At 50.6% G+C, this 27,846-nt stretch overlaps 1 protein-coding gene across 2 annotated transcripts in view; it reads right to left on the bottom strand.

Moving 5' to 3' along the window:
* The window catches only part of Tent4a (terminal nucleotidyltransferase 4A), a 34,570-nt gene extending 13,663 nt beyond the window's left edge, over nucleotides 1-20,907 (bottom strand). For both annotated transcript variants that reach the window (XM_057789805.1, XM_057789807.1), the window contains exons 1-3: nucleotides 19,893-20,907; nucleotides 1,281-1,404; nucleotides 409-455 (exon numbers count right to left, since the gene is read on the bottom strand). In XM_057789805.1, the coding sequence (XP_057645788.1) occupies nucleotides 409-455; nucleotides 1,281-1,404; nucleotides 19,893-20,608 (887 nt within the window). In that variant the 5' untranslated portion in view covers nucleotides 20,609-20,907. The remainder of the gene's footprint in view (nucleotides 1-408; nucleotides 456-1,280; nucleotides 1,405-19,892) is intronic.
* Between the last annotated feature and the right edge of the window lie 6,939 nt (nucleotides 20,908-27,846).

Below are 27,846 nucleotides of genomic sequence, written 5' to 3'. Positions count from 1 at the left end.
GTTTACAATTCGGCCAGACTGTGATTACTATGTTGCAGTATCAGGAGACTAAGGCACTATCGACAACTCAGACTGTGGTTACTATGTTACAGTATCAGGAGACTGAGACAGTGTCTACAATTCAGCCAGACTGTGGTATTTATTGTATTACAGTAGCACGAGACTAAGGCAGTTCCCATTCATCTGTCTCTAATGCCCAACATTTCTATTCCATAAAAAATTAAATGCAAGACGAAAAAAGCCAAGCAAGCAATTTGATACCTTAATAATAATAATCTAAAATTCACTTTCTGCCTAGCATCCCTCTGTGCTCCACAATTCTTCTCCAGCTGACTATTGGAGCCTCAGATACACAGAACCATCTACCCAATAAATACTAAAGCACACAGTCATCTGAGTGGTACTTACCTTGTTGGAAGATAGAGACCTGTACTAAAGCTGCCAAATATCTGCACCTGAAAGAAAACACCCCACATTGGAGTCAGCAGGCTCCCACCTTGCAAAACATGAGTAAACAACAAACCAGCTTGGATAGGGGAGGGAGCAGGTGGAATGCTACAAACTAAAAAATCCGTTTATGTTTGTTATCAAAATCCAGGCACAGTTTTTAGCTGCCCAGTCAGGTGGCATACTGCAGGGTGTCTGCACAACTACAACCAAGTTCCTCATTTCCACAGATACTTACTCATCCACGTGAAAGTGAGGTACTATAAAACACTGTCTTGTGTTGGTTTTTTAGAGACAGAGTCTCTCTATGTGGCTCTGGCTGTCCTGGAACTTACTATGCAAAACAAGCTGGCCTCGAACTCACAGGCTTTGCCTCCTGGGTGCTGAAACTAAAGGCATACACCACCATGCTCCATTTGGACTTGCAATTTCTAATAAAACAAGTTATATGCTGCAAAATGCAGTGACTGCAGGGGGTGGGGCAGGAGTGAGATTTCTAACCTTAAGGAGATTTTAAAACAAGAATGAGGGAGAGAGAGAGGATAAATGAAAATGAAAATATAAATATGAATTAATTTCTCAAGCTAATTTAGGTCCTCAACCAACTGTGCACTGGTGAGCTAACCAATGGCTGGACCACTCCAGAGTTTGATTCAGCAGTGCAGTGGAAAATGCTTTTCTAAACAGCTCCCAGGTGCTACCCAGGATTGTGCCTCGACAGCCACTATACCCAGAGTAATGGGAAGCATGGATGTGTGTGGACACAGCTGGCAAAACAATTACAGGGCATTCATATTGACTGGTATGTGTGAAGTAACACAAAAGATACCCACATCAGCTGTTGGCCAGAGGTCTTTCACCACAGTTTCAATCCGTTTCACCACTTCCCTTCTCATGGCTGCTTCTTCAGGACAAGGGGACATGAAGTTATAGAAGTCAATTATCTCCTCATGAAGTCTGGTGAATAAAAAAGAAAAACAAGAGAGTTACAATTAAATAGAATCCTACCTTTTTCTACAGGTGAAAACATATTTGGAGCTACTCAGAATCTAGTTTCTGGGATTGGAGTGATGTCTCAGGGGTTAAGAACACTTGCTGCTCTTACAGAGGACCCCAGGTTCGATTTCCAGCACCCACATGGTGGCTCACAATCCTTTGTCAATCTAATTCTAGAGGCCCTGATGACCTCTTCTGGTCTCCAAAGATACACCCATGGTACACAGACATACAGCAAACCACCATACACATAAAATAAAAATTAAACTGCCGGGCGGTGGTGGTGCACGCCTTTAATCCCAGCACTTGGGAGGCAGAGGCAGGCGGATCTCTGTGAGTTCGAGACTAGCCTGGTCTACAGAGCTAGTTCCAGGACAGGCTCCAAAGCCACAGAGAAACCCTGTCTCGAAAAACCAAAAAAATAATAATAATAATAATAATAAAATAAAAAAATAAAAAAATCTACTTATTTAATTTTTATTATTATTTATTTAATGTGTATGGGAGTTCTGTTTGCAGGCATGTCTGCACACCACTTGTACACATGGTACTCTCAGAGGCCATAAGAGGATATCAGATCTCCGGGAACTAGAGTTACAGACAGCAGTGAGCTGAGAATCAGGCACAGGTCCTCTGAAAGAACAGCCAGTGCTCCTAACTGCTGAGGCATCTTTCTAGCCCCGAGTTTCTTTTCTATGAAAGTACAGAATGAAAACTTTGGAGTACATGAGAGCTCACAGCATGGTTCAGCTCCACAGATGAACTCCTGTCAATTCTAGATATCAGTGTACTGATGACTAGCCTTTAAAGATACATTCAAGACGATGTGAATTTGAGAGGTACACTCATAGCAAAGGCAGTTTCCAATGAACACAGTGCAGCACAGCAGCCAGCCAAAGGATCAGACCCCAGCAAGGCATCCTGAATCACACAGGATACCTCATGATAGACAACACCCACAGCCTGAGACAGAAAAGATTCATGAACATCCATCCCCAGGAGCCCAACAGCCCCAGGTCTCAGCAGCTCCGGATGAGACCAGTAGTGTTCACAGACTGAGAGCAAGGTTCAGAGACAGGCCAACACAGAGACAGAGGAGATAATTAAATAACTGGCCCAAAGTCACAGCAGAACACTAAGGCTAACTCACAAAAAACTCATGCATAGTTCCCAGGCTGGCTACACTCACACATCTTGTAAACAGAGAGGTTCAATGGCCAAAACGTGACTTAAGTCTTCACTAGCAAAGCAGCATATACAATCAACCTTCTTTAAGCTGTGTCTGAAATATCAACAGAATGAAACAGTCACCTTTCTGCTCCTGACGCCTCAAGTGTTGGGCTTTTTCCCTCAGGTGAAGTTACCTGGAGGACTGTCCCTGATACTCCAGAGAGGACAGCTGGACAAGTCCTCTGGTCTACAGCAGGCACCCCACCAGTAAAACAGTATGGTCAGATGTCTGATCACTCATTCAGGGCCAAGAGGGAATGACCAGCATTTCTCCAAGGTAAAGAAGGCCACAACCTACCCAGGTGCCTGAGCAAGAAGTGGTGCCCTGCAGAACACAGGTGTCCTGATTCCAGTGCTGTGGTTCTAACAGCTAGGAGAACAGGCACTCTGTCTGTCTGAAATCATGGCAAATGAGATGCAAACATTATCACTGCTCTGGGAAAAAGTCAGTCAAGAACGTGTGCTTTGTTCTCAGAACAGGACACTGCTGCTGGACTGCCTCAGCTCCTCTGAGATGAGGGTGTGGTGGTCTGAATAGAAATCTCCCATAGACTCATGGGTTTGAATACTTGGTCCATAGGAAGTGGTACTATTAAGAGGTGTAGCCTTGTTGGAAGAAGTGTGCCACTAAGGGGTGGCTTTGAGGTCTCAGGGGTTCAAGCCAATTCACCTCTGGCTGCCTACTGATCCGTATGTAGAACTCTCAGTTCGTTCTCCAGCATCGTGTCTGCCTGCAAACTGCCATGCTTCCCGCCATGACAACAATAGACTAGACCAACCTCTGAAAGTGTAAACCAGACCCAGTTAATGTTTTCCTTTATAAGAGTTGCCTTGGGGCCGGGCGCACGCCTTTAATCCCAGCACTCGGGAGGCAGAGGCAGGCGGATCTCTGTGAGTTCGAGACCAGCCTGGTCTACAGAGCTAGTTCCAGGACAGGCTCCAAAGCCACAGAGAAACCCTGTCTCGAAAAACCAAAAAAAAAAAAAAAAAAAAGAGTTGCCTTGGTCATGGTGTCTCTGCACAGCAAAAGAAACCGTAACTAAGACAAAGGGGTTCAACAAAAAGCCAAGCCTCCTGTTGGCCTTTCCTGGAAGGAAGCAGGGTCACCACAGCACCATGAATGAGTCAGTGAGGGCAGGACGCCTGACGACTGACAGCAGCTGTTAACAGACATGGGAAACAGATCTGTTCCAGCCCTCCTGGGCCATGGAGGTAGCATCCCACAGCCAGTGGGAGTCAATGCTAAGCCTCTGCTGTCCAGCAGGCCTGTGGTCAGCACTGCCCAGTGAGAAAAGTCACCCCTGTGCAGGGACAGCGCTGAGAAACCTCTTGGTTTCAGATGGCCTGGAAGCATGGTGGGACTCTACGTCCACTCCTAGATCCTGGAGCCTCCCCGGGTGCAGAAAAGGAAGAATGCAAAGGGGTGTGCTAGAGGCCTGTGTGTTCACTGTGTCAGAGCCTCGTCTTCATACGCTGGGCCTGCAGGTCTCAGTCCTCCTCACCAGTGCCTGGGAAGGGATCGCCACCACTACACCTGCTGGGTTCCCTGAGCATCTTGAGTTCTGTACTCCATTTGCTCTTGTTACAGTGTAGAAAAGGAGCATTGTAAACAAGGGGACCATGTTTGTCTCTGAGATACCAACCATGACATCTGATCTACAGGCCAGGCACAGCTCCAATTCCATCGAGGGCAGGGACTGCACTGAGCACTGCAGTGCCTGAACTGGGCACTCTGTGATTGTTCTGAAGAGGGCAGAAATGGCCAGACCAAAGGCTTCTTGGTGAGCTTTTAGTTTTCAGCATGAGAATACTAGAGAGCTGACTTTTGTTGTGTATTTTCTACTGAAAAATAAAGTTCATTAAAAAAAAATAAGATAGTTTTTGTCTATAATCAATTTCCTGAAAGTCCAAATCCATTCAAGGATAATGGCAGGCTAAGTGTGGTGGCCCACTGATGTGAGATTCCCCTCTGTATGCTGCGGATATCACTGGTTAATTCAGGAACTGCTTTGGGCCTATAGCAGAGCTATAGGGGAACAGATCTAGGTGGGGAAAGCTAAACTGAATGCTGGGAGAAAGAAGGGTAGAGTCAGGGAGAAGCCATGGAGCTGCCACCGGAGACAGACAGACATGCTGAAATTTTGCTGGTAGGCCATGACCTCATGATGCACAGATTAGGGGAAATGGGTTAAATCAAGATGTAAGAGTTAGAAAATAAGAAGCTAGAGCAAATGGGTCAAGCAGTGATTTAAATAATACAGTTTCTGTGTGATTATTTCAGGGCTGAGCAGTTGAGAACCAACAAGTGGCCTCCCTCCAACAGCCCACATCTATAATCCCAGCACTTGAGACAGAGCATGGGAATGGAGAGTTGAATCGAGACTGGACTACATGACACCACCTTAGAACACGGAGGGAAAACATAACATTTTCTCATGTCTCTTCTGTATGCTCTATCAGTTTCTGCCCTTAATACCCAAATCAGGGCATGGAGCCTAGATCACTGGGCTGTTTGTAAGAAGAAGCAACCACAGCTACAAAGCCAAACCAAATCATTCCATAGCAAACCCAGCTACTGGGGAAAACAATGGCCATCCAGGGAGGACAGCTTCCACTATGGAAGTGCCGCATCCAAACAATCTTCGCAAATCCAAGCCAGGTGAAGGAGGTACCACTCCTCCCTGGCAAAGCTGGTTCCTTCTCTACTCCACAAGTCCCAGAGCTTCTGGCTTGGGCTCTCCACCCCCAACCAGCACAACTCCTAAACTGTCCTGAGGTGCCGCTCTTCTTCTCAAGCCTAGGCCGGCAGCTGCACTGCGTCGAGTAAAGGACACAGGGAAATGTGCAGCAGAGGCAGTCACAGCATGCAACAAGGGTGGCTTAGACACCACAGCCACAGGAAGAAGGGACAAAGAAAACACCCAAATGCTGAGTGACAGCAGTGCCTTTACTGAAAGAAAATAGGGTTAGAGCTGAAGATACGGTTTAGGGGTGAAGAACATCTGTTGCTCTTGCAAAGGACCCAGGTTCTGTCCCTGGCACCACATGGAGGCTCCTAACCATTTGGACTCCAGGTCCAGGAAACTCGATGCCTTCTTCTGGACCCAGATGGTGTACAGACCATGCAGGCAAGATACTCATATACATAGGACATAAGATAAATCTGAGAGAAAAGAGAAAGAAAGTGTGTGCAAATGAGAAAGAACACACACAGATTAATGGGTGACCCTCCCTGGATGTGTCCACAGCATTTAACACATCAACTGTGAGCTGCTAGCACTGTGGCTTCCCAACTTGCCTAGACACAGCTCTTGGGCCCCAAAGGTCCAAAGCTCTACAACTGTTAACGCTTGCCTCCTTTACCTAGAGAGCCCATTGGTCATCAGCTCCCAGTTCTGCTGGAAAGTGATGTTAGGACCGTACTTGACTTCAAGTGCTGATTTCCCTTCCTGGTCTTTTTCAACACAAAACACTGGCAACAGTCCTCAGCTATCAATTATTCTCTCCCTTCCTCCAACTTTGTCTTCAAAAGCTTTTGTTTGGGGTTTTGTTCTTGTTGGTTTCAGACATGGCATCATTACATAGCTCTAGTTGACCTTAAACTTGCTATGCCAACCAAGCTGGCCTCAAGCTCACACAGATCCACCTGCCTTTGTCTCCCAAGTGCTGGACTTAACGGTATGCACCACCATGCCCAGCCTCAAAAAACTTTAAAATCAGTAGCTTCTGAGAAACCAAAACCCTTTCCTTTAGGCACCACTTTAGCCAGGAAACAGCACCTTGGTAAAAATATTTGGAATTAACTGATACACACACCCCGTGAAGCTAAAAATTAAAGTTGACTACAGTAGGTTAACACCGACTGGTGTACACAGAGCAGCCAGACAGGAAAGGTCTTGCAGCTTTCTTTGATTCCCATGGTACTAAGCTGCAGTTACCTCCTTACTAGCCAGAAGAAATGGACTGCTAAGAAAATGGGAAGTACAAGTATCCAATGAGAGAATGAATGAATCACTTCCACTATTCTGAGAGCAGATAATCTTCTTTAAAGCATCATTAACTAGCATAGTTTATGAATTAATTATAAATCACTTATTTAATTATGACACAAGGCAAAGAGTATCTGGACAGATTTAGTAAACTTTGAATCAGAAACAAATTAGGAAATCTTGAATCATACTATCAAACACCTTTTTTTAACTGCAGGCTCAAAACAAGTAGAAGGAAGTAGCCTGGAACTGGGCCCATGGGTGTTTAGAGAACTCCCACTAGCTGCTCTCTGAGTAGCTGCAGGAGCCTTTCTGGTACCTATCTTCTACAAGGGGCTCTGAAAGGAATGAGAAGGCACAAGCAGGGGGAGGGATGACAGCTATACTACAGAGGTGTGTGAGGGCTTGACCTCGGGAAGCTCAGGAGAGAAGGAAGGTCTCTCCAGCAGCAGCTACTCCCTGGGGGCACCAAGAGAGGCCAGGGTCAAGTGTTGCTGTGATAAAACACTCTGAGTTTATGTGGCCCTACTTTCAGGTCACTGGCCATCATTATGTGGCCCTACTTCCAGGTCACAGTCTATCAGTGAGGGACATCAAGTCAGAACTCAGCAGCCAGAGGGGGGGGGAGGGGTTGCTTGCTGGTTTACTCGGGATCATGCTTAGCTAGACTTCTCATACAACCCAGGAATATCAGCCCAGGGAATGGCTTGTCCACTGTGGGCACCTCTCCCAGATAATTAACTAGGAAACAATCTTCCACCAGCGTGCCCACAGGCTAATCTGATCTGGGCAATTCTTCAATTGAGATTCCCACATCAGGAGACTCCAGGCTCTAACTTGTTAATACCAACTAGTATACACAGGGGATGAAGACAGAGGGCTCTGCAGCTTTGTGACCAAAGCTGTCAGTTTGACTTTAAGCAAACAGATGTCCAAGAACCTTCCAGAGTCTAACCAAGGGTTTGAGAGGTGCCCATGTGCACCCTCAGTGACCCAAGACTGTACCCCAGGCAGAGAAAACCCAAGGACACTGCAAAAGCCCTAAAGCCACCAGGGGGCTTCTTTCTCATAATGCAAAGCAAGAACTTAGCTTCAACAGCAGGTACCTCATGGCGAATCTTCCAGTGCTGGCAGAGCCGCCATGGCTACAGCCCCTCGATCCCTACAGAAGGACCAGTTGATCAGCCCCAGTGCTCAGGCCCCGAGCACATGGAAACGCAGCAGTGGGACTGGCACCCAGATGATGACTGAGCCACTGCACTAAATCTGAGGAGCACAGCTCAGTTCCACTTCATGTCATGGGTACTGGAGCAAATACAGAAACAAGCAGCCACCTCGCTGAGAAATACCACCTCAGAGCAACCCTTCCACACAAAGGGATATTGATTCCCAATGATTAGGAAAAACAGCCTTCAATTATGATGGTAAGAAATGTTGACCTAGAACTAGACTTTAACAAACAAGCACAGAATGGCGCATTTGTTACAAGAGTAGCCCTACTATAAAATAGAAACAAACACACTTGGGTCAACAGTAGGGGAATGATGGGTAGTTTCTTTTAAATTTTTTTCAGTAAGTTCCTGCTTTTATGATCCTGATCCCCCCAAACACTAATAGAACCCTAGCTTTACCACTCTTGCCAGTGGCACACCAAAATCAAGCAGAAGGCACCCTTAGGCCTGCATCTCCATCAATACCCCACCTTTCGTAGCCTCTACCTTAAAGCTGGCTGGTGGTGTTCCTTCTGACTTGGCAGACACCTTCTGCAGGCCCTTCAGATTTGGTTCCTCTCAGGTCACTACTATAGGAAGTCATTCCAGATGGTCCCCATCCCACTTGCAAAGTCAGGGCCCTGAAAACCTATCCCACAATTCCATGTGCTGAGCAGGGAGTTGGGTAGGAGTAGGCACCTGATCAGACCCCACCCCAACAGCCCAGCTGCCCAAGCTCCTTAGAGGCATAAGACCAGAAACTGCAGACTAGCTAGCTCTGCAGCTGCATTCAGACTTGCAGAAAGAAGCATCTTGGTTGAACATGAGCGCTGCTCTCTCATGTGTGCGCGACACTGGTCATGGAGCACATGGCATCACTGACATGCACTCTGAACCAGCCCCACTGCAGCCATGCCCCTAGCCGAGATGCAAGATGACAAGATGAACCTTGTAAGAAAAAGGGGACCCTATCAGGGTGGAAAATTACCAAAACTATAGAAAGAAAGAGCAGGGATTAAGAGAGAGGAAAAGAAAATAACCCAAGAGGCCCAAAGATTTCTGCTAATATTCAGAACCAAATGCAGAAGCAACCTGTATGCTCCAGTTACTTAGTGAGGACAAACAAGGCCCTTGCTCTCACTCTGCTCTCCCGGAAGGGGCTTCCTCGTGGAGAGGGGTAACGAATAAACAACACGCTACAAGAAACACAAAATGTGCTATGTGGCTCAGGATGAGTTGCCAGGGCTGACCTTCCAAGGAGGTGCTGCTGAGGCTGGGGCTGGAAGAAGAAGCAGCAGTCAGACAGGAACAGCAGCCCCAGGCAAGGAAACCCTGCGGGGAGGAGTATCCCTACACTGCAGACTGAGTGCAGGAGCCCTGGAGCGGCCTCGGTCCCCAGGGGCTGACTGTAAACAAGAGGCCACCAGGCCTTCTAGGAAGTCCAGGGAGAAGCCAAGAGCACTGAGCCCTGGAAAGCTGAAACAACTCAAAGCCAAGTTCAGGTCCCAAGAAAAAGCTCAGTCTGCACCTCTGCCGCCCAATATCTGGGACCTGCAGGGCACAGAATGATCATCCTCGGGCACAGGCAGACTTTCAGAACAGCAGGTGGACTAGGGATGGGAGCTGCTCCCACAGGATTCACAGCAAGTCAGTATTAAGACGAGCAGTGGGGAAATATGCTGTGCACAGGTAGGGAAGGAGGAAGGTATCATAAAAACAGTCAACCCCAAAGGGGAAAAAAATTAAAGACAGACAAAACCACCTCATTGCCAGCTCCACAGAAAAAACAGAAAGAACGTATCACTAATGTAGGGGAAAGTCAGGGGTCAAAACAAGGCATCCAAGGACGAACAGACATCAGATACTGCCACCCCAGGAAGGTAAAGCCAGCAACATAATAAAGCCCCTCCCTACTCTGCAGGGCAATGTCAAGTCTGCAGCACACAGCATGAGTCCAGAAAAGTCTGCCTCACTGGACAGAGGTGTTCTGGACAGGTGAGCAATTAGTATCTATCTTCAGAGACCAGAGAAGACAAGGTGGTGGTGGCACTGTTCTGAGATGGAAAGCCAGCCAAGCAACCCATCAGGCAGTGCAGCAGCCCTTATCTGCTCTTCAAAAGTGCTCCATCTAGTCCCTACACAAAAAAGTACTGGCAGTGGCCGCTGTGCAGTACCACCAGGCCACACAGCAGGCAAAAACCAGACACAGGGTCAGAGCGTGGTAACCCAGAACCCAGCCAGAATACAGGGATGCCTCGGGGAAGCAGGGCCAACCCTGCCAAGCCAATGAAAGCAACAGGACAGCAACTTGGAATCTGCACAGAATCCACACAGGTAGTCCTGAGAACAGGGCCTGGGACACTGGCTCAGGGAGGGCTCAACAAATGCTAGTAGATGTACCAAATTCACAGCAATGCTGCCTTGTGTACCAGCAGTAGGCGGGAAGACCCAGAAGGTCTCAGTGCACACAGAGAGCAAATCAGTGCCTTGTTTCTTCACTTTACATTCTGAGCTTTGGCAGTAGCTCTTAGAAACCTGTGTTTCTATCTGAAACTGCACAGCTCTTACTAAAGCAAGATAAATAATTCACCAAAGTTTAAATGAAGATGGCTCTAGTGAATCTGCTATTGATGGCGCCAAGTATCATCTATAGGATCTGAGAGAATGCCATCTATACTTGTGGTCACCTGGTGATTTCTGGGTGATGGAACTAACTTCAAAGCTCCCACGTTTAAGAAAATGCATCAACTTCACAAATACATCATTATTTTAAAATTGGTGCCAGATATGGTGGCTCAGATTTGTAATTCCAGCAGACTGGAGGCTGAGGCAGGAGAACAGCCCCAAGTTTGAGGTCCACTCTTAAAAAGCAATGACTAAATGAATGGGCATAAATGCTCCAAAGGGCCATCTGTAACCTGGGCAGTGAGGAAGGAGGCCACTCTAGTAGCAGAGCACAGCGCCAGGTCGTGCGCTGGATCTGTGGGAAGTTGCATTCAGAGTCCTGCCCTCTAAGCTAGGCAGTCATGGCCGCATCTGGCCTCTCTCCAAGGAGCCAGAGCCCAGGACTCACAGGTACTGCTCCTGTCAACCTCACCTCTCTGGCAACCCTAGCTGACGAGTGGGCCCGGGCTGCCCTGACAGCCTGCCCCTACCAGCTGTGCCACTCTGGATGGACTGCTTCGCTTAGCGCCATGCCTCCTGGGAGCATCCTGAAGAGCAGCAGGTGTAGGTCATCAGGGTCAGCAATAAATTCCTTCTAGCCATCCTGCTTCTGTGTATACACTAATCTCTGGTGACTGACTCGTGAGGAAACTGGTAGTTACACTCAGAATTCCTTTCTATTTCCCAGACCATGCCAAGTGCCTGTTTCACATTTGGACACCATATCATAGTTGTTTCTCACTTCTTAAAATGCTGCTTAGATTTAGAGAAGATGCCTGTGACCAAAATAATCTTCTTACACTTCGCCATACCTCTGCCTCTGCCATGTCACCAAATCATGCCTCTGGCTCTGCACTCAAATGCTCCCACACCCTCTCTGGGAAGCACTGATGAAGCATATGGACTTGCCAGGCAAGGAGCCTGAGCCCAGTTCTACCACTTCTTAGGTGATCCTTGGACAAGATCTAAGAGTCTCTCAAAACTTTCCCTCATCTCGTTAAAACGAGCTGTTGAGGAGTGTAGGATACCCAGCTTTTCCAGTGGAAGGCAAGTCTGCAAGTCAGCACCTTCCATCGACCCTAAGATAGCCTGGGAAGCAAGATCCAGTCCTGAAGTGCTTCCTCTGTCCCCTGCAGTCAAGTACCCACAGAAGAGGAGCCACAGGCAGGGTCTGAACACGCTCGTTTTCATTAGGAAAGGGACTCCTTGGAACAGGAACAGTAACGGTCCCTTATGAACTTATCTTCCGGTTTGCCTAGTGTCTTGTTAAATCCTTAGCCTGGAGGAAGCTAACTCCCTCATCAACAGCACTGACCTGTATGTCCAATCTAGACTGTGTCTGTGTCTGTAAAACACAAATAATAGTGCCCATTTGTGGTTGTGATCCAGAAAGTCAAAGAAGAAAGTGCAGGGCTCACTAGCCTCCAAGAATGCTGCGCGCAGGAGCTGCTGGGAGATGGGACTGGGAAGCAGAGGCTATCGATGACCCGGGGTAAAATACCAACAGGCATCACATCTTTTGCATGCTGAACCAGCGGTGCTCCAACCCTCAGAGTCGCTCCGTTACACTCTCCCGACTCCACGAGTCAGGGAATCATCAGCCTTTCATAAAAGATTTGCACTGGAAACTCAGAAACATGGATTCTAGCGCTTTCTCCATAGCAACTTGCTGAGCAACACAGTTTTTACTGCTGTTGAGTTTCAATTTATTTCAGCAACTTACTGAATCACACTATTTCAAATGGAACGCAGAGCTGCACAAAGTCAGCACTGTCCAAACACAAGGCCATTTAAATTTTAACTAAAATTAAATAAGGGCTCAGGAGGGTGCTCACTAGAGGAGTATCTGCCTGGCAAGCTCAAGGTACTCAGCTTGATTCCCAACTCCACAAAACAATCAATAAATTAAACTTCAACTCAGTTTTTCACCTTCACTGGCCACCCTCTTAGTACTGGCTAGCACACACAGCCAGTGCCCATAACCCAGGAGAGACACAGCTGCCGTCCTCTGCCCAGGACCTCAGCCCCTGCTGTGTCTTCCCTACAAACCCACTGAGGAGGGACTAGGAGCCATATCCTGCCACACACACTCTGAGCACAAGATTGAGATCTCATAACCCACCGACCACCAGTTACACTACAACACACACATCTCATAACCCACCGACCACCAGTTATATCACACACGCACACAACACAGAACAGACTAAGGTGCTGTCTGCAGTTAAAATACAACTGCAGATTTCTGGGGGGTGGGGCTATCCCAGAACTGCCCAGTGTCAACACTGGTCTCAGCTGAGTCTACATCCTCCTCCCCTCCCTAAGACGTGGAACTTTGGGTCTGTAGTTTTGCCTATTTAAAAAAAAAAAAAAAAAAAGAGGAAGGCTTTTACTGTTGGCAACACAAAGCCCATTTTGGGTTTCTATTTCCTGAGGGGAGAACAGGGGAAGGAGCAGCCTTTCTCACACATGCAGACCAGCTCACAAGCTGACTCCAAGTCTTCGACTGCTATGAGGTAGATGTCACAGGGTCTACTTTTCAGGTGCAGAAGCTGAGTTGGGAATGAGATCCCAGGTGAAACCAAAAGACAGACGCAGCAGGTTCTCAAAGCCAAGTGCATGTTTCCCAATACAGGAAACAAATTCAGGTAAAAACAGTAATAATTTGACTTTGTGTTTCCCTTAACCAACCTCAGCATTCCCAGGACTAGAACTGGAAGGTTATGCCCACGCTGTCCCTCGGGAAACAAACACTGGCCAAACCCAGAGCTGTGTGAAGCAGCATCTGTGGAAAGGCAAAGGAGTATCACGACCCACGAGAGAAAGGCGAGCAAGCTCTGGAACAAGGACCCTTGAGATGCTCCCGTCCAGTTGGCCTTGTCAGCTGGGAAAAGATAAGGCTATGCAGAAACCCATGTTGTCAAGCCTCGATGTAGCCCAGCCTACACTGGCTGCCAGCAAACAGCACAAGTAACTAGGGACACTCAGCAGGTCACCAGTTAATCTCCGAACTTACTCAAGTTTTGTAACTTTTCTGTTGGTATCTATTTTTTAAAAAAGGAAGATGTTACAACCAAGTGGGAAGCCTTTTGGATGCGACCTGCGACTCTGCAACTTGCTTTCCATCCTGTGTCTTGTGAATGTTTTTATCCTGTAGGTCTTAGCCATGCTTTCCTGCACCAACTAAAACAGTTCAGCAGTTAAATCCACTGCAGCATTCACAGGCGAATCTTTAAAATGCCTAAGACAAAAACTAAAGTTTCCTTCACTTCTGCACACAAAGTCTACTTGTCCTTTGCCTCTTTCTTAGTATGTCTTTGGTGCTGGGAGTACAAGCTAATGTAGGGGAAGCAGGCTGGGGCAGTGGGAGCTAACTCCATAGAGTGCAGGCTGGGGCAGTGGGAGCTAACTCCACAGAGTGCAGGCTGGGGCAGTAGGAGCTAACTCCACAGAGTGCAGGCTGGGGCAGTAGGAGCTAACTCCACAGAGTGCAGGCTGGGGCAGTAGGAGCTAACTCCACAGAGTGCAGGCTGGGGCAGTGGGAGCTAACTCCACAGAGTGCAGGCTGGGGCAGTAGGAGCTAACTCCACAGGAACTAAACATGCAGAGGTGGGGTCAGGAAGGACAAGGAAAGACTTGTGAGGGGTCTTCTAGCTCCTCCTGGACATGGCACATATTCTGAAACTAAGGCCATAGGTGAACCACAATTCCCATCAACCTGGCTTGCAGATCAGGTGTTGCCCACATCTTAAACTAAACAATGATGGGCTACTTTGTAATTATCGAGTGGCAACTTAAGTGGGTCACCAAGACAATCTGACTAATGCAGGACACCTCATGGCTGGCACTTTTCAGATACAGTTTCTGTGCAGTCTCATGGTTCTTCTGTAAACTTTTTAAAATAAGAAACTAAAGATTGATCCTTCTGCAAAAGGCACAGAGGCAACACTGCTCGTGTCATCTCCTAGGAGTAAGGATCAAGCCAGAGGACAGGACTGGCTGATGTCCAAGCCAAGGGCAGAGTGTGGGAAAAGACAACCATGGCCTCCTCTTCCCACAGCAGTGCTGTCTCCTCACTAAACAATGCCTATGTGTGGCAGTCAGTGCCCAATCACCAAACCTGTGGTTCTTAGGAAACAGTCTGACAGAGACAGGGTGTCTGGATGGGTCTACCCAGTCATGTGAGCCCTTGGAAGGAAGGGGTCTCCTCTAACTGGCAGGAGACATCGGGGTTAAGGCATCTTGTGGGCTTTAAGATGGAAGGGAGCCCCTAGAAAAGGAGAGAGCCTAAGTGCCACAAGGGCAGGAATGAGTATGCCCTAGGGACACACGTCACCTGATACTTAGACCCCCGCCTTGTAAGAACTGAGTGGAAAGCCCACCCAACTTATCCCAATGTGACTCAAAGACCGTGCCTAGTGAGACAACTGTTCACAGCACTTGGCTACTTGACCACAGAAAAGTGGGGTAGTCAGTGCACACGCCAGGTGGGGAGAAGACATGGCTGCCCCACTGGGCCACGCTCACACAGAGCATCACCTGCTTGCCTCTGCGGCAGGCTGCACCTCCTGGGCAGTCTTCTGGGGTTAGTGTGCCATCCAGCTGTGCTTAAAGGAAAAGCAACACTGACTGGCTGGCCAGTCCCGTACCTGGCCTCAGGGCAGCAACAGGAGTTCAGGGCAAGCTGTAGGGGTGGCTCCCAGGAAGGTGATCATCCTGCAGCTTCAACTCTGGTTGCACCATCAAATTAACTGTGTGAACTTGGTCATCTTGGATAACTTTCTAAGTACAGCTCTTTTCCTGCACAACCTGAAGATCTGACCCAAACCACCTCACCAAGGCGCAACAACCTCTTACTCCAAGGGGCACTGGTACCCCTGCTCCCAAAGGCCACTTTTGTATGAATTTTTTAAAGATGACACCTAAAAGCTCACATTTGTGATCAAAAACTATCCAAGACACTGAAGCACAAGCCTTTAAAATTATGTATTTTTTTTCTTTTAAACGTCTACTTAAGGAGCTAGATGGAGAGTCCACCAGTTAAGAGCACTCGCTCCTCTTCCAGAGAACCCCGGTTGTCCCAACAGCCACATCTGTTTGCTCACAATTGCTTGTAACTACAGGTCCAGGGGAACCCAGCGGCCTCTTCCAGCGAATGCGGACATGTGGATGCTCACACACGATGCACAAAAACTCACAAAGACATACACAAAATCAAAACTAAAAATATATAACAACAAGATAAATATTATAAAGTTTACTTAAAAATACTTTAAGTTGTAAGCATGCTGTTTCTAGTGAAAACAGCACTGTTTTTCATCCAAAGACCACGGCAGCAAGACCCCAGGACCCCACCTTCCACAGCATGGGCACTGAGCCACTTCTGTCTAAAAATCGCTCACGGCTTCCGGTTTTATTTTTGTCTCCCCCTCCCTTCTATTCCTTTTCTCCTCGATGTTAGGAACCAAACCCAGGGCCTCCCCAACCATAAGGCCTCTCATTTTTCCAAAGGACCATGCCAACTTGTTTAATACTCTTGTCCAAAAAAAATATACTGGCCTGCCGGACGGTGGTGGCGCACGCCTTTAATCCCAGCACTCGGGAGGCAGAGGCAGGCGGATCTCTGTGAGTTCGAGACCAGCCTGGTCTACAAGAGCTAGTTCCAGGACAGGCTCCAAAATCACAGAGAAACCCTGTCTCGAAAAACCAAAAAATAAAAATTAATTAATTAATTATATATATATATATATATATATATATATATATATATATATATATATATATATATATATATACTGGCCTTGTCCTCCTGGGTAGCCCTGAGCAAGCCATGGTGCACTAGAGAGGCAAGTGGCTCAGCAGTTCTCTAGGACTCCCCTCAGCCACCCTAGCAGCCATGTATGTGGAGACTGGCCGTGGGAACATGGACAACAGTGAGGCCACTAAGCTGAAGAAGTTTTGCACAGGAGTTAATGTGGCCAGCATGACCATTCTCACCTCCCTCTCCAATCCAAGGCAGATCTCAGCGCAAGAAATCCATAAAGCATGCCCACTTGTGCCACAGTCACCTGCAGAGGGAGTGCTCCCAGCCTTCCAGGCATCAGCATCCCCACCCCCAAGCTCCCAGAAAGACAGGGATGAAGGCAAAGGTGACAAGGGTGACTGTACCTGTGCTCCACAGTACACCCCACTGGCCCTCACCTGCCTTCTTCCCAGGCCCGCTAATTCTGTCAAGCAGGCAGGAACCGTGCAGGACGAGAAGGAACCTGGTGGCTCCATCAAGCTCTGACTCCCTCCCAAGAATACAGCAAAAAGAGCATGCATGGAGCCCTGTGAGCATCACCAACCACAACCACGCTGTAAACTGCTGATCGGGAGGCTTCTCGGGCTCAACACAGACAATGGGTTCCCATCACCGAGTGCAGAGCACATTGAAAGACTAACCATGGTGAGGAGAGCTTCAAAGAAGCTGCACATGGCTGCTGTCACTGCAGGCACACCTGGAAGGACACAACCTTCAGAGTCAACTCAGGTCATGGGGCTGCAGGGGTATGCAAAGGCCTTCCATGTCCAACTGCACTCCTGCTGGAAGACACCTGTGAGGATTTGACTAAATGCATGAGGACCACACTCCCATTCCACTTAGAGGGCTTTGTTTTAGCTTTAACCTGAGGCAACTTCTAAAGTCACTGAGGCTGACCATGGCAAAGGAATAAAACTGTGGGTCAGAGGTGAGCATTCAGAAGGCAAAGCAGGTTGAAAAGGGAAAGAGAAGACCCAGAGAGCCCATCCACACCCGCCTCCATCACTAGGAGAAAGAGAGGACCCAGAGGGCCCATCCACACTTGCCTCCATCTCTAGGAGAGATCATGCAGAGGTAATCTGACATTACGTATGCCATGTCCTAAACAAAGGTCTCGCAGTTCAACTTAAACCTGTGCCAGGAGCAGTACGCAAACCACGATCCACCTTCTCTACTCCCCAAACTCATGCACTAAGCCGTCCTCTTTCTTCATCCAGCTCGAGGTGGAAAGCAGTCTAGCAGTCCCACGAACCCAGGCCAGCAAGCAGTTTCCAAGGGCAGACTCCTCCCAGAGCTGGGGGATGTCACAGGTGCCATGTGTCCACCAGCCGGAGAAGCAACTGGGGTCAGCAAGAGCTGCAGACTCTCACCCACCGTGAAAGCACTCATCCTCCTTTCGGGAGGTCTGCAGAGTCTCCTCGGGAAGACACACCTCAAGACTAGAAAGAACACTACTCGGCAGCCCCTCACCAACCGTTAACTGGGCCACACTTCAGCTAGCACTTGACCTTAGTTCTGTCTCTTGCTAGGCACAAGGACTTGGTGCTGACCCACACATCACTCTAGACATGCTGGTGGACGAGACAAGATTCAGAGACGTCTCTTTCACGCCATCCCAAGGTCGGTTCACATACAACCAAGCAGTCACATGGAAGCAGTCACTGGGGCCCCCTTTACTCCTAACATACAGGCTCAGCTCTACTGCTGCCCACAGGAGGAACCTGACAGAGGTACCCTGCCCTCCCAGGCAGGTCAGGCTAGCTAGAGAGCTCCTCCTCCAGGATTCAGCACCCAACAAAGTCAGGGCACATGCACCTGAAACAGACAAGGAGTCACAAGGCACAGGAAAGAGATGTGGTTAAGCATCTCCTGGTCCAGGGAGGACCAAAGCGAACCTCTTAGCTGGTTCAGAGTCCTCTTAAGACCTCTATACCATAGTGACCAACTGAGGAAGAGTCCAGGGCGACGGAGTAACAGATCCCAAGCACCACCGAGTTCCAGCTTTCATCTCTCTTGGAGATGGGGGTCAGTGGGGGAGGGGAGGGTACGGGGTGATGATCTTCTTGGAGTTGGGAGCTGGCAGCACCTCATCCCACTGAGAATGCTGACCAGTGACACATCCAGGCCACAGTTACAGAAGACAGCAGGCTAGGACTGCTCAGGCAGTCTCCACCAGAAATGATTCCAATGTGCTTGAGGTATGAAGAGACACACAGGTCCATGGGACAGCATCTGCTCAATGACTGGACTTGAGAGAAAGGGTGACAGGAGCCAAGAATAAACACGTAGGTAGCAATATACACCAGTATACCAGGAAGGGGCACTCAAAGGAGGGACCAGGTCTGGGGATCAGTAAGACTACACATGTCACCCAGTTCAACTCCGCCCCAGACTCAAAAAACACCTGGCCCATCCAGAAGAACATACAGAGGCCCACCAGCTTACAAACCACCACGTGGGTCACTTCAAGAGCCACGGCTATCGCTGAGGAACAGACAACACTGCTTGTGTTTAAGAAGCACACAAGCAGAAGTGTCGGGGGGTCAAGCCATCTTCCAAGAGAAACACCATTTCCACAGCAGTTATGTAACAGTCTAGAAACCTCCCTCAGGTTCACCGCCACACACACAATCTGGTCCCTGACACCTGCCTCAGAAAGTTCTACAAGCCGGCACGACTCCTGGTCTGGAGTGCATGCTGTACCCGGTGAAACAAGTTGCAGGGTGGGCAACTGTTACAGTGTAACACACGCCCATTAAAGAGTATCAGTGTTCCCACACACCTCAAGCCGCAAACCGCCCCCTAAGCAGTTACCTCAAAGGAGTCTCAGGGTCTAGCAATCTTTCGGGCAGATCTGGCTCCCTGCGAAAGCCTAGGGTTGAGGGGGTAAGGGTGGGGGCTCGATGCCTTTTAGATCTGCAGGAACTGAAGCAAGACACTCACCAGCCTTGAAACACACAAAGTATACACGAATATTTTGTTCTAGACGCTCAGAAATGCCAACGGGTTGAATAAATAGCTTTACAAGAGCAGTCTCACCTGGGGCAATTCCAAACCAGCACCCCCCACCTTGCTGTCACTGGGGACACTAAACCCTAAAGGTCCTCTGGGATGTGTGGAAAATTTTTAAATGAAAATGACACCTTCCTGTGAGTACACAGGGAAAAAATTCTGAGAGCTTTTAAGCAGTTTTAGACTCCCCAGGTGATGCTTTCTGTTAATGTCTGCCCAGAATTAACACGTAGCTCGTAACCTCAGCACACACAACACTCCACTTCTAAAAATAAGAAGAAATGGAAGAAACACATCGCCTTCAATCTGACTACACCAAAATCTAAAATACACGATTTAACTCACAGGAAAGAACGAACTCCCCAGCAAGCTCCCCTGGCTTCCCTGCCCCGGAGGGGAGGAAGCCGAGAATGGCTTCCCCGTCTACCCCCGGGCCGCCATCTAGAACTGTCAATCCCCGGCCCGGTAGATCTGGTCCTAACGGAGTTTTTAAAGTGCCCGCGTCCTCGGCGGCCCCGCGGGTCGGGCGGGCGCACTCACCCCTGGATGCCCGGGCTGTACGCGCGGCTCTTCCACGGCGTGCCGGGCCTCGCCGCCTGGGCCCCGGGGCCGCCCCCTCCGCTCAGCGTGGCCGCGCGGCTGCCCGACAGCAGGTAGTTGAGGCCGTACGTGCTAGCCTTGTTCTCGCGTTTCCGCCGGCCCGGGTGGAACTGGTGCTGCGGCGGCGAGCCGGCGGGCGTGGGGCCGCGTGGGCCGGGGTGCGCGTGGGCCGCGCCGTCGGCGAAGCTGAAGAAGGTGCGGCCGGCGCTCGCGCGGCTGAGCGAGGTGCTGCCGGAGGACGACGACGACGAGCAGCCGGGGCTCTCGGTGCCCGACTCGGCGTTGGAAGACGACGAAGACGACGACGACAGCGACGGGGACTTGTGCAGGCGCCGCGCGCCGTCCGCCGCGGGCCCGAGCGCCGTCAGCAGAGCCGGAGGTAGCGCGGAGGGGCCGGGAGCGGGCGGTGGAGGCGACGCGGCGGGCGCCGGCCCCGAGCCTCCCGCGGTGGTGGCTGCCGCTGCTGCCGCTACCGCCGCGCGTCCCGCAGCCCCGGGCGCGGCCGCCGTGTCCAGAGCCGGCGAATTGAGGCAGAAGTAGGACGCGAAGCCGGAGCCGCCGCGGCCCACGCCCTGCGAGGTCTCCCAGATCTGCATCCACAGGGCATTGGCCGGCCCCTTCTGCTCGGGCTGAATCCAGGCCACGCGCGGATCCATCCACGCGCCGCCCCCGCGGGGCCCGCGCCGCCCGCCGCGCCCCGCCCCGCCCCCGCCGCGCCCCGGGCCGGCCGCGCGGACGGACGGACGGAGACGGACCGAGACGGACGGACGGACGGGCCTGAGGCGCGCGGCTCCGGTGCGCGCGCGGGTGGGCGGGCGCGGGCGGCGCTCGGTGGAGCGCGCGGCGCGGCTGCGGTCCGGGCGGCTCAGGAGGCGCGGGGAGGGCGAGGGGGCCGTGGCGGCGGTGGCGTTGCGTGCGGGCGGCGGGGAGAGGCCATCGGAGGGGCGGCGACCGGCCGAGGGGGCGGGCCCAGAGCGCCGGGCCGTCAGTCCGTCACGGGGCTCCTGCGGCGCGGCAGCGGAAAGACGCCCTCGGCGGCGGCCGGGCGCGGGGAGGGACGGGGGCCGCCGCCTCCGCTCCAATGAGGGGCGGGGAGGCGGCGCGGCGGGGGCGGCGGGGCGGAGGCGCGGCCTCCCTGGCGGGCCGCGGCGCAGTGCGCACGCGCGGGGATTTCAAATCCTCACTAGACAGCGCCGCCTTGGTTACCGCGCCTGCGCCCTGGGAGGCGGCGGCGGGGAGACGGCGGCGAGGGCGCCTGCAGACCAGACAGACAGGGCGGAGCCGGAGGGGGCGGGGCGCGGGCCGCCGCGCCGCGCGTGCGCAGAGGCCTCGGGCGGCCGGGTGGAAGTTTCCGTGGTGGCTGGCGTGCTGCGGTTGCCGGTCCCGGCTGGCCGGGAAAACGAAACTGCTGCGACTGCGCCGGGCGAGGGTTGCGGGGTTAGCCGCCGCCCTCTGCTCGCCCGTCCTGTGCGGTCAAGTGACCCAGTAGAGCCCTGACCCGCGTGGCCCGCCGCAGTCCCCAGCGCCCGGCCGGGACGCGTGGTTTGGGTTGCGCCACGGGCCACGCGGCCGGTGAAGTCGGAAGCAGTTGCAGCGTCCTGCGCGTTTGATGTGCGGGGCGAGCCTGGGCAGGAGGGCAGGTGCCCGGCAGATGCAGCCTCTCTGCTCCGGCTGCGATTGGCCCCGCTGCACCCGGGCTCCTCTATTTGTGAGCCTAAGGGAGCGGCTCCGCTCCTGGTCTGTACCACGGAGGGGCAAATCGTTCTGAGTGCTTGGCGCTTCTAAGGCTGCACCAACGTGGACGGGGCCATAGTGCGGACTTAGTTCCTTTGGTCGGGGGCGCAAATACGAATAAATGTTTTGTCTCTGGCGTTTTCTGACCACCTGTCCATGTAGCAATCACCGCCAGTGCTGAGAGAGAGCCCGCGTTAAGCTGTGTACAGCGGTGTATGTCTCTAATTCCAGCACTTGGAAGGCCAAGGCAGGAGGATTGCAAACAGTACAAGCCAGTCTAAATCAAAAAAGCCCAGTCCCAAAGAGATAGGGTGTGTTGTGTTGAATACTACAGGAAAGAAAAAAAAACAGTCCTTAGCTTGGAATTCAATTTTAATGGATCAGGGAAAATATTTCGAGACCTTGCCCTCTTCACCTTCCATCCCTCTGCCCTATTTGGCTTCCAGGCGCATCCGAAACCATACCATTACCTTTCCTCTCCTTGGTCCTTCCAATCACCTCTACCTTGGGTCGGTCTGTTTCCCGCATCCATCCCATTCTCTCGCCCCCTTTAGCTTTTACCCACACAGCAGGTGGTTTTTTAAGGGATTTGTGTGCTTTTATGTCCACACATGTATGCATACATATTCAAGTTGTTACTTTTAAGAAATCAGATCATCTACATCCTCAAAATTGTACGGGGGCTTGCTCTTTCGATGCTCACCTTCTAGACTCTGTGTTGTCATCTTTCCCTCTCCACAGCTATCCCTTAACCTCGCTTGCACCGGCCGCACAGGGTGGGGCACACTCCTGCCCCAGAGCTTTCACGCTGACTCTTACAGCTTCTTGGCATGGTCTTCTCCAGACATACATGATTCCTTCTTCCCTTTTCATTTTCATGACTTCCAAGTGGTTGCAGACCTTGTCCTCAACTTCCCCATTCCTTTCCCTGATTGACTAAGACAAGTTTTGCCCAGAAAACAAGTTTGTTCCTTCCCCATTCTGGAGACTGGGAAGTCTGGCATCAAAATGTCAGTAGGCCCTGTTGTCTCAGAAGGTTGTACAGCAAAAACAGCCGCTGCTTCTCGCTTTCCTCTAAGTGACTGCTCTTCTTGGCAGTCCTGGGCACTGCTTGCCTGGCCACAGCACTAACCTGTCTCCACCACTGCAGGACACTTTCCCTGCTTCCGTGTCTTTTCCTAGGATACCAGTCATGTTGGATTGGGCTCACCCTAACAGCATCAGCATAACTTGAGAACATCTGTAAAATCTGTCTCCTTATAAGTCCATTCAGGTGCCCAGGATGGCTTCAACACCTTTTGATTCTACCCACTACAACATCTGATACATAGTTTCACTGTGGTCCCTCTACTCCATCAGAATGACAGGTCCCTAGGGAGAGGAAGGCTCATCCTCTGCTGGAAGTCAGCTCTAGGACAGTGTAGCACAGAGAGTAAGTCCTCCCGTGAGTGTTAGCAGAATGGCCAAGGGCATGAGAGCACTGACTGCAGACTCCTTGCCAGCTCCCAGGGTCTGTCATTCATGTTGCCATTATTTTCTCCTTACAATGCTTTATTGTGGGTTTTTTTCATAAAGTGCAATGCTCTTTACAGTTGCCTTTAGCTGCACCCCCCCATCAATCAGCCCCTAGACAAGTTTTGTACTTAGAACAAAGGTTTTGATCACAAACATTTTATGTAAAATAGAAGCCATATCTTTTTTCTGAGATTTACTTATTCTTATTTTATGTGTATAAATGTTTGCCTACATGTATTGTAAGTGCACTGCATGTGTGCCTGGTGCCCACAGAAGCCAAAGAGGAGTGTCAGATGCCCTGGAACTGGAGCTCCAGATGATTACGCGGTGCCATATGGGCGATGGGAACCAAACCTAAGTCCTCTGCAGGGACAGCAGGTGCTCTTCACTGCTGAGCCATCTCTCCACACAGAAGCCATGTATTCCTTGATGCTGAGAGAAAAACTCAGTCTTGGAAACCCTGGGCAGGGAGATCATTCTCATCAGTTTCCATGGAGGAAAAAAAAAACCTAACACTTTCCCTTTGGGGCTCGAAGAGCTCACACAGTCAGGTCTGAAAATGTAGACCCGAGTTTCCAGGCTACGTGATGTATCAGCAACTGGTGGGTAGGGGCTGAGACAGCCAAAGGTAGATTTTCCCAGAGGGTCTCATTCATGCACCTGACATTTGGCTGGCAGGCAATGGGGGCACCAAGGCTGACAACCTCATGTGTTTCCTCATGCCACAAGATGTCACTGCTTGTTCTTAGTGTGGCTGAGCAGGGCCAGAAACAAGCAGGTGTGAGCCGGCATGTCGTCATTGCTCAACATGCCGTGAGCCCAAGGGACAGGTGTGATCTTAACACAAACATGGGTCTCTCCGTCTTAACGGATGATGCTGCAATCACACACATGGTATGTGGATACAGGACAGCTAATAATAAGGGCTCCACTGTCTCCCCATGTGTCTGTGTCTTCTCTTATTTATTACTTTTTAAAGATTCATTAATGAGTTGTTTGTAAGTGGTCCATGTATCTGTGTGCTCATGCATGCATGCAGATGTCTGAGGAGGCCAGAAGAAGATGTTGCATATCCTGGAACTAGAGTTACAGAGATGCTGTGCCACCCAGTGTGGAGGCTGGGGACCTAACCCATGTCCTCTACAAGGGCAGGAAACACTCTTAACCACTGAGCCATCTCTCCACCCCACCCCACCCCCACCTTCTTACAAACATGCAAATCGTTGGAGTTAGGGCCCATGTTGAATCCAGGGTGATCTCATCTCACAATCCCTAACCAGTTATATCTATAAATATTTCCAATCAAGGTCATGGGCGGAGGTTCTGAGAGTGAATTTTGAGAGGACTCTCTCCAGCGCTCTACAGAGGCTTAGACCTGGAGGCAGGTTCCTTTGCTCCAATTGTAAGAAGCCCTGAGATAGCAGACCAGTGGTGTGGTGGCACAGCACCCTAGCCTGTACAAGCTGGTCCTGCCTGTGAGCCCAGACCTTTGCTGAGGGCTGTCCCGACCCAGCTCGTGTTCCTACTAAGAACGTGTAGGGAAGTAAAGGGCAGTGTCTACTGCATTTGACCTCTTTGGTCAGAACAGCAATCACTTTTCAAGAAAACCTTTCTACATTTTTTCCTTAAATTGTATTGATGAACTGATCATAATTATAGCCATTTTCAACTGCCAGAGAGGCTAAGAAATGAGACAAGAAACCAGTAGAGTCATGGCTTGTACTGGGGACAAATGACAGAAGGGGGGATCTGCTTCAAAGGGGAAACCAGTTAGGGGAGGGTACCACAAAGCCAATGGATGTGTTTTAAGTCTAAGAGCCTGTTCTGACTTCTTCGGGTCATCCTTAGAATAACTCCACCAGGAGAATGCAGCCCTCTGATTTCATTTCAGGGCCCTAGGTGACATGGCTTTCTCCCCAGCTCACTCCAGGTCAGGAATTGTCAGCAGGACTGACTGTGTCTCCACAAGAGGGCACTTTGATTGTTGTAACTGGAAGGTTCCTGCAGTTGTTCAGTACAGACACACGACCTGCACAGGCTCTGTGTGAGCGAGAGCCCAGAGATTCTCAGTGGAGAAAGTGGAGATGCACCCTGAATGCACAGAGGAGGTGGTGGGCAAAAGGGGGAGTCAAGAAGAGCTTCCGGACCAGTAACAGGGCAGATGCCTTCCAGGGAGAGATCTGTGGAAGGGCAATGACCCAAATGCTGAAGCCCGCACATGCTAACAGGCCTGGGAAGGCAAGGTGTCATGCTCTGACATTGAGGAGCTCCCTTTAAAGGTTTATTCCTAGGACAATGCAGTCTGACCGTGTTAGAAGAGCCCACTCTGTCTGACTGGCTGAGGCGAGAGCAGGAAATCAGTGACAGGCACAGTTTTTAGTGTGGAGATCATTCAGAAGGACAGTGTGAGGGTCAGCAACCATGGCCACTATAGGAAGCAATCTCAGGCTGGAGGAAATAATGTGTTGAGAGCTTGTTTCTTTTCTTATTTTTTTTTTCCCAAGGCAGGGTTTCTCTGTGTATCTTTGACTATCCTGGAGCTCACTCTGTAGACCAGGCTGGCTTTGAACTCACAGAAATCTGCCTCCTGAGTGCTGAAATTAATGACGTGTGCCCAGCGAGAGCTTATTTCTGACACAACCCTGTCAGCGTGGGCCCAAGGTGGACAGGGTGTATAGGCAGGAGGACTCAGTCCACCCAGCCTTCCAGGGTTTGGATATCCAGGGATGTGGGTGACAGAGAAGGGACTTCAACTCTACCTTGTTATCTGGGGATCAAGGGTGTGAGAAGGGAGGAGGTTCAGCTCTACCCAGTCAGATAAGGATTTGAGGGCAGTGTCCAGAGCTCAGCTGAAACAGAACAGGTGGGCTCTCTCTGGGCACTGGGCAAGGCTAAGCATTGGTAAAGCCTATTAGTGCTAATAGTGAGTCCTTTAAGTTTGTAAGCCTTCCTTCTAGTGGACATTTTCTGTAAATAAGCCAAGACACCAGGAAGAGCAACTTGACTACCTAATTAGATACAGGACTCTCTCTTGTTACCCTAGCTTCCTTGAGCAAAAGACCTGTCGCTGGCAGGATAATGCTTGTGCCAGCATCAGCCATTCTGAACACACCGTGGACACCTAGAGATAACTGTGAAACACCTCAGATGATTGTTCTGGCTCTCGGAGGCACAGACCCAGACAGGGCTTGTCAATCTGTACCAGGCTTGCAATCGCAAGCCTCCTCGAACCATTCCTACCTGGGAGAGAGGAAACACGCCCCCTAATAGAGGGAAGGCTATGATTTGTAGCAAGATCATGATTGGTCGAAAGCACAATTTTTAATAACCATAACTGATCCAAAAGAAATGGCTGGGATTGGTCCAAATGGTTCCCTTTCAGGCTGTGTAGGAAGACGTCCTCCTACTTCCTGTTTGGTGTAGTGAAGCGTTGTCTTGACTAGTCTGTCCTGCCTCCAGTAGTACGTGCTGAGCTGCAGACAGAATCAGCAGAGGATAGAACCGGTGCAACAGTGGCCACTGAGGCCACCTGGGCATCCCACTGACCCACTGGGATCCCACCTCTTACAGGAGGAGACGACTGCACGTGACTGATCCCAACTGCCCCTGATGCCCAATTCCTGTCTGGCCTTCTGGGTGCCGCAGCTGCTGCGGCTGCATCCCAGCTCTGTGCTTTCCAGCAGAGACGGTGACTGAAGCTGGGTCCTGAATGCAGCCACTGACACCTGAGGGCTGAACAGCTCAAGGACAGTCAGGACAGGAGGACAGCGGGAAATGGAAAGACAGTGACAAAGTGGGTCACAAAGAGCCCCGGCCACCGGAAGACCTCCACACAACCGTCAAGTCCAAGGGGCTCAGACCCAAGACTGACAGCTCTAACACCAAACTTGTCCAGGGCCCAAGGGTCCCAGCACCAAGACTTGTGTGGAGATGGTATGGCCAGAGGGTGCTACTTGCTTCCTGCCTCTTACTCCAATTCGCTGCTGTCAAATACTGAAGGAAACTCGCATTTGGAAAGCTTCTTTCCTATCTGTGGCCCCATCCAGGTGGAATAAAAGACCTCTCAGCTGGCAATAGGGAACTGAGCGTGAGGTGGGGGCTCAGCGCCATCCACTCCCTCAGATTCAGGCGTCTTCCCATCCCCTTGGCCCTGAGAGCCCTCTGCTTCCTGGTGGAGGGCAAACGGGGCTGGGGGGTGGGGGAGAACTAGGAAGAGGGTCCTGAAGGAGGTTGAGTGGCCAAGCCTGGGGTGATCAGTTCACCTCTCGCATCCAGAACTCAAATATGTATCCCTAAGAAAGTCTGAAACCAGCAGGTGTGTGGTGCTAACTGCTATGAACAGGTGGGTCCCAGGATCCGTGACTGGTATGGTGTGCGGAGGCAGGAGAGAGGGGTGTTAAGAGCTGTGGGGTTCAGCTGAAGGGACTGTGGCAGGAGGGCTCGGGTGTGAACACGGCAGCCACCGCTCGCACAAGTCAGCATGAGTGACGGCGAAATCTCCATGGAGCCCTTGACACCACACGTTGGTGTCTCTGGCTTGTGTTCAGCTTATAGGATGTTTCTTTTATTTTTTGGAACCGACTAAAATCTATAGGAAGATGACAAGTCACTTAAAAATAAGGCAGGACCATCTATGTTTTCCCAT

This window comes from Chionomys nivalis, chromosome 15 (assembly GCF_950005125.1).
Source record: "Chionomys nivalis chromosome 15, mChiNiv1.1, whole genome shotgun sequence".
In the NCBI taxonomy this organism is placed as follows: domain Eukaryota; kingdom Metazoa; phylum Chordata; class Mammalia; order Rodentia; family Cricetidae; genus Chionomys; species Chionomys nivalis.
Note: the sequence above shows the minus strand (reverse complement) of the source record. Positions and strands in the feature narration are given on the sequence as shown.